The sequence below is a fragment of the Manihot esculenta genome, chromosome 10 (assembly GCF_001659605.2).
Source record: "Manihot esculenta cultivar AM560-2 chromosome 10, M.esculenta_v8, whole genome shotgun sequence".
NCBI classification, from domain to species: Eukaryota; Viridiplantae; Streptophyta; class Magnoliopsida; order Malpighiales; family Euphorbiaceae; genus Manihot; species Manihot esculenta.
In genome coordinates, this window is record NC_035170.2 from 8,257,449 (window position 1) to 8,264,766 (window position 7,318).

At 33.7% G+C, this 7,318-nt stretch overlaps 1 protein-coding gene across 1 annotated transcript; it reads right to left on the reverse strand.

Moving 5' to 3' along the window:
- Nucleotides 1-251: 251 nt before the first annotated feature.
- Nucleotides 252-6,928, reverse strand: LOC110625006 (uricase-2 isozyme 2). The gene is made up of 8 exons (XM_021770486.2): nt 6,598-6,928; nt 5,826-5,918; nt 3,936-4,011; nt 3,280-3,389; nt 2,959-3,050; nt 2,649-2,822; nt 2,443-2,533; nt 252-538 (listed from the first exon to the last, which is right to left on the reverse strand). Exons 1-8 carry the CDS (start codon nt 6,805-6,807, stop codon nt 455-457), a joined length of 930 nt encoding a protein of 309 aa, XP_021626178.1. The 5' UTR covers nt 6,808-6,928; the 3' UTR covers nt 252-454.
- Nucleotides 6,929-7,318: the final 390 nt, after the last annotated feature.

Sequence of the window (7,318 nt, forward strand, 5' to 3'; positions counted from 1 at the left end):
ACTACTTCCGGCCAATCGTGTGTGGTTAAGAGAGTTCGAGGTGATTTGTACAATAATGCAATCCACACAATAATAGAGTGTATTCTGTCTTATCAGATGGTGAGGGAGAGGGAGAATGCTCTGGGAAAGGACTGCAGTACCATGCAAACTGGTAAGAATCTGGTTGTAGGGGAGAATCAACACTTGAAAGCCTGAGTGAAAGATATGGGAATAATGAAGCAAACTTTGGAGTATATGGGGAAACTCCAAGCTAATCTCTAGTAAGAACAATTTATTGCTAAGGGAACATGCCACTTCTTACATAAACACATCCAAATACAAATGCAAATACAAATCCAGATGTTGATAACATGACCATTATGGTGCATTTCCATAGACCCACTTATTATTTCCATTACCAAATACAGGTGGAAAGGTAAATGACTAACCCATATGTCATTTCTGCAAATAGCTTCTACATCTTTGACCATGTACGGCTCAAAGTAGCTTCTATTGTTCCATGTGGTTCATCCGTTGGCACGTACACGTCATCATTGAACTGTACAATTCGTCAGTCATCCTCACTTATTCACATCTTAAATTTTTACAAGTAAAATCAACAGAATATGCATAGGTAATTTATATACTCCGTGTATATTTTACATCCATCCATATTTCATTTCATCTTGGAAAAGCCATCTTTTTATCAACAATGCCTTTGTCATTTGATCCAATAGCATTCCATTAAGAACAAATTTAATAAATACTGATTAACTCTCAACAGAGTTTATATAACTCTCAAACACCCTAGGCATCTAAAATTTTCACTACTGCTTCCCAGAACTCACTCAAATACTCATCCAAAACCAAATTTATACTAAGAAAGGTGAAAAGAAGTGTTTAAATATAAAAATTATTAGATGCTTTAATATATATATATATAGAGAGAGAAACATCAGTGAGAGTTCTGAAGACATTGGTCCATCCTATATAGATGCTATTCAGTAAACAAGTGGTGAAGCATAATTCTCACCTTGCATCCATATCAACAAGTGGAAGAGCCAAGAAAATGATATGTGAACAAGCAACTTCATCCAAATAACACTAATGATGCAGGACTTTCTACTAGAGAGTTTACGTCTACATCTTTTAGAATGAAATTTTCAAAAATTTAATTTAATAGTAGTCCTTCACTTATTTAGAACTTTGAGGTGATTTAGTATTCATAACTTCTTTATTCGTTTCATATTTTCTTATTTTGGGGCCATCCACATATTTGGATAGATATTATTATCAATGATATTGAACATTGAGAATTAATAAGAATTTGACTGTCTTTGTGATTCTAGATCAACTTCCATTTCAGAAGGTTTATTGGAAAATTTTCAAAAAGTCTTTTAAGAGAAAGTAAGTAAATTATTACCTAGGAAATATAGTGCAACAATTGTAGGTGGAACACCTTTTGAAACGACACCACCACAACTATCTCTAACTGTTTCCTTTCTCACTTCTCTATCTTAGAGGATGTTAAGTAAAGGCTGTTATTTATAGGTTTTTTATCCTCCTATTACCGTTACACTCATTATTTAAAAGGAAAGAAAAATTTATTCCTATAATGGCCATTACAGCAGTTATATAATGGTAACGGCTGTCTTTTACTGTTAAGTAATGGCAATGGTCCGTTCCCTTTTTTTTTAAGCTATATGAGAGCAACAACTCAATTTCTTTTTATTAAATTGGGAAGTTTTATATTGTTGTATTTCACTTTTCTCAAATTTCTATCAAATGTTAACTATCTTCAATAAATGTCTCACTTCTTTTCTCTTAAACTAAGTTCATCAACTATCTTTCTAGTTCTATATATTTATTCCTTATAAAATTTGGGTTATTTATCTTTGTTTTACTTATTTGTTAAATAAATAATGTTGGATGCCAAGTTTTTTTTGTCAAATTTGGAATATGTGATATTTTAGCTATAAATTAATTATTACTAAAGATGTCTAATAATAATGAATTGAATGTCGTTATTTGATGTATTAATGTTTATTATTTAATTGGGTATCTTAGTTATACTCATAACTTTAAATTTCTTTTAATTCATGAGTTATGCAAATTTTTTTTTTTTTTAAAAATGCACATTGATAGGCCATTACCGTTACATTATGGCTGTTACAGGCACAGTTTGCGGCCGTGAATGTGATTTAAATCCATATTACTGACACCTTTTGAACAAAGGTACAGCAGATATCATGCATGAACCCTGCCAACCCCAACCCCCCAAAAAACAACAAAAATAATAACTCAACCCACAAAAATAATTATTAATAATGACAAATAAAAGAAAGTGCACACATGCGCACACACAAAAGTGAAAATAATATCAAGGAAAGGAAAGGACAGGAAGTCCATAAAATTTTGATCTAGCTTTCAATGTGGATCAACACAATCTGATAGGTACATTACCTTTACAATAGTATTATCCTTGCTTGATATGTTAGCTGGTAAGAAGTGGATATTTGGCATTTCAAGATGAACTGCTGATATGTCGGGAAAACTGCAATTGTTTAGGGAAATAAATCTCTATTAAAAGGTTGCCAAATAAGAAATCAATTAATGACAGCAGCAAGTGATAAAATTTTTGTGTTATGTTATTAATAAGCAAGAGAGACCTGTTGATTACAGCCTTCGCCATTTGATAAAGAGTGCTTTGAACAGATGCACTGTATACTCCCTCGTTAGGAGGACCAAAGAAAGTTTTGGCCAAAACCCGCTTCACATCCATATATTTTTCTGTAAAGTAAAGTGGAATCTGGGGGATGCTAGCGACAGATTCATATGAATACCTGCATCCACAATTTCCTCAGATATAAATCTTATAACACGATGAAGAAAAAAAAACAGTAACCAAAAATGCGAAAGGAAATGCCAACATCTCTGTACGCTCTCATGCTAAATAATAACAAAATGGGAAAATCATACTTCCATGATGCAGTGACTTCTGTTGCCAGAATCCTCTCTCGTGTTTCAGGTAGAGCTGTATATTTATCCCTTACAAACCCTTCAAACCCAGACTGTTGAAAACATAAATTCCATAGTTGGAAAATCAGCACACAAATCATATTAGAGGGGTAGCACGCAAAAGCATCCAAAGGAGGAAATAAACAAAAGAATTAGCTCAGTCTCATAAATCCTAATCTGTTAAGGCAAACTAAGGGGTTTCAATAACATGGGAGCTTATTTAGGTAATGAAAAAAACAACATAAAAAAAAAGCACTAGCAAAGAGATGGAGAGAAATTTACTTTGGTTGTTTTCACCACGGACATTCCTTCTATACCAGAACTCAGCTGTAAAGCTCCAGACTTCTTAACTATTACCTCTGTTGTATGCTTCTCAGATCCAAGCTTAAAACCTTGGTCAGCGGAGGGATAAAAAACATAAACATAGTTGCAAGCAATCACTGATGTAAGTTAACAAAAAAATGCATATTTGAACATTTTATATGCACACAACATATATCCTGACAATGAAACCAATTCTTTTAAGTTCAAGAAAAGTTGGAAGATTTTCATTTAGAAAAGAAAAAGGGAGAAAAAAAAGGGGGGTGGGGGTGGGAGGGTGGGAATAGGGGATGACAAAACGATTTTATGAAAAGAAAAGAGACAAGGACAAACAGCTCTGATCGGTGGTCTACCAATTCCATGAGATGCTCCAAGAGAATTTAACTCAAGGTGGTTATTCACCATTTTTCTTGAATTCCATGCATCTGGCCACTACATGAATAATCTGATAAGTTTGAAGAAGGTGGTCAATTTCACATGGACCAGGGGTACAGAGGCAATAAAAGTTTAATATGTACTTTTGGGACTGAGGCAATATGGATGCTCCCTTGTGCATGGTTTCTGAGGTTAGATGCAGTACACAATTATTCTCCTACTTACAAGCTTTGGTTACTTACCATGTGTATGCAACTGTCCATCTATGCTTACACGCTCCCAAGGCTTTTCTACAATCTTTATGATGGCAGCATTTACCTACAAAAATTTTTAAAAAATAAGGTATAAATTAATTGATGACTAAACATTTTTAATTATACAAAAATCTTATTGGGTAAATGCCAGAAGGACAAAAGGCGAAACTCAATACAATTTAAAACTAGGGATTTTGAAGCAAATCAATCAAGTCATTGTAACTTCAGCTTCATCCATAAAGAAACTCTTCAACCATAATCACTAGATTAATGAAATGAAGACAAGCTCTTCATCGATGATTAGAATTTCTGTTCGAGAATTCCTAAGCTCCAACAATATCAAGTGCATTGGATCCTAAATCTCAGAAAATGATGAAGGAGCCTACTGCTTGACCATGCACTTAAAGTTAACTACACCAGGACCAAGCTTCATTCAAAGGCCTTAAAATGCATTTAATTAAAGCACTCTCTTTTCCAGAGTTGCACCAATTCCAAATGCAGAACGTACATGTAAGTTTCTATAAGTCAATGTAGGGCTGATCAGAAACCCAAGCCGTGCAGTCAAACATGACAGGATGGACCCATGACAAATTTCCATGTCCTCTAGTGGGATCAAGTGTTTCACTATTACTCTGGCATAATTTTGTTTTTTCAAGGTAAGTCTCGTGCTGATTCCAAGAGTCAAAGAGTTCAGTTGGATTTTAAGGTTAGGTTTGAGATAATTTTAGTGCCACGAAGGGTTGGTAGGTTTGGTGATAATGATTTGATAGTTCGAAGCATCAAATAGAGTAATTCAATTCTCAGGTCAGAGGTTCATGGAAAATGAAACATTAGAAAGCCAAAAATAGACAACTCAATGAAAATCATGCTAACCACATTGGAGCTTGGTCAATTTAGTATTGCATGGTTGCTATATTTGCAATGTTCTGCAAGAATATGTAAGTATTTGTTATATATATGCAAGGTGAAGTAACATGGGGTGGCGGAGTGCTTTCTCCAGTGTGAAACTGCAAACTTACTATCAAATATTTGTTGAGTTGGATGCCTCTACAAAACAAAACAAAAAATGAAAAAAGAAAAAAAAAAGACCTTTCAGTCTGTTGAGAGAACCAGATACCAAATATAAACTATAATAAGAATAAGTGGGAAATAATTTGGCCATAAGGGAAGTGGCATCAATTATGAACACCAGAGTTGGTATCTAAAAGAGACCAGTATGATTTCAGAGAGATGTAGTAGTTTGTGACAGTTACAAGAAGGCACGCAGTGTGCTTGGGGCCAAAGGGGAAAGCGGGGAAAGATTTGTGGCAATAGAATAAATTCTTTCAAAGTTCTAGATAGATGAAGTCATAAAGAGCAACAGCTTGGAAGCACGAGATTTTAGGAAAAGGCGGAAGACACTGAGAAAAATAGAGAAAAGCAGAACTAGTGTCTCTCATTGTCACTTATTAATATTCTGGCAGTCTAGGACTCCAAGTCCAACATGAATATTTTTGGAAGTTTGTTAGGCATCTGGTATAGATTGACCCATGTTCTTTTCAAGTAAAAGTGAAAAGAAAGTTCTACCAGCCAGCTGATAAAGTTTGGCCTGTATTAATTGATCTAAAAAGCTGATTTGAACACAACATACGTTTTTATGTAATAGTTTTGGACTCAAAATATCATAATTTGGTTTTGGCCAATATTCATGGAACTGAAATAGCTTGGTGCAGTTAAATGTCTTAGTCAAGCTATTCTGAGTAAATTATTATTACTATGTCAAAATCAAGCTTTCTGGTTCATTTGTACCTTAAGTATTTTTTAGTCCAATAACATAGCATAAACTCATCATACCTTTTTTGCATATGTTAAAAAATATTCAATTTCTTCAGTATTTACCTGCTTGTAATATGAAGTGAAGTGCTTCGCCAGTAAAATTGCAAAATTCTCAACTGAAAGCCGTTCTGAACATTGCTTTGCCATAACATACACCTGATTTGAAATCAAAATTGCAGATCGTCACAAATTGTGGCATTAGAAACGATAAGACACAGTGATAGAATTAACGATGAGAATTTTGATGATATATTACTCCCCTAAGCAAAAAGATTTGCCTTCATCTATCAAAAGTCGTTCTTCCAATATGAACAAAAATAATTTATAGATCATGATCCCAGATAGACTTTTGTGTAGGCTTCACCACACTTCAAACAAATCCAAGCTCTTTTTTATTTATGAATTTCAATCAGGTTTTACTGGATTGAGATGTCAAGCAGAGAATCACCCCTAAATTGGTCCTGTGAATAGATCTAATAAAAGTACATGACCATGGATAAATCTACTATCTAAAAGGATCAGAACAGAATCTCCTAATCATAGATGGGGAATCACCTAGGCTTCAACTCAGATTCCAACTGTAGGTAGCAGTCATAAATCAAGTGGGGAATCATCACCACAAGGAAGTAAACAAACAATTACTCTCCAGGCATCTCTACTTGTTCTTGAGACCGCAAGCATGCTTAAAAAAATTCTTTTAAAAAAAGGTGAAAAATTTTAGGCGATCCAATCACTCAAAAGTGAGAGATATTAAACCTCCAAGAGCAAGAACTAACTCAAGATTGCTCAAGATGATAATGACATAAAATAGATAAAACCCATAATCTTGAACTACCGTGTTCTTCATGGTATCGGTGGCAACAATATTGGAGTTGTCATCGGAGACATAGGCGTTAAGGCAATCAGAAATGAGGCTGATGCTGACATTCCATTCGACCATAAAGTGATTACCTCCATGGTTGGTTCTCCAAACTCTGGTGACCCTAACTCTAGCCTTGCCGTGTCTCTGGTCAAGCTTGAATCCGTCCAAGTCATTATTAGCCATTGTGATAAGTAGGAGAAGAGGAGGAAAAAAGAAGGTTGAACAGTTTTATATGAAAAAACAAATACGAGGGAGCGTATGAGCTGTGATCTTTGACGCCTACAGTCGAAATACGCACCAACGCTTGTCATTTTTCGTCCCCCAGTTTTTTTTAAAGTAAATAACAGCTCATCTGATCCAGAAAAGTAAAGATTCATTTGTTAGGACATAATTACAATCATGCCCTTTGATTTGATTAAATTAATTAAAATATTATTATATTTTTTAAATTAAGAAAAATCACTTTTCCGTAGGTAACATATATTTATCTATTCTATTTATAAAACCTTTCATCAAAATAAGAGATCATTCTCTCAAAAATATCATTAATAATTAAAAAAATTATTAAATTATTTTTTTAAAATTTAATAATTTAATTTATAAAATTTAATTTCTATGAATTTATAAAAAATTTTTTTCCAATAATCGAATTAATAAAATTTTATTTATAAATTAAAATAACAAACTGAAAATT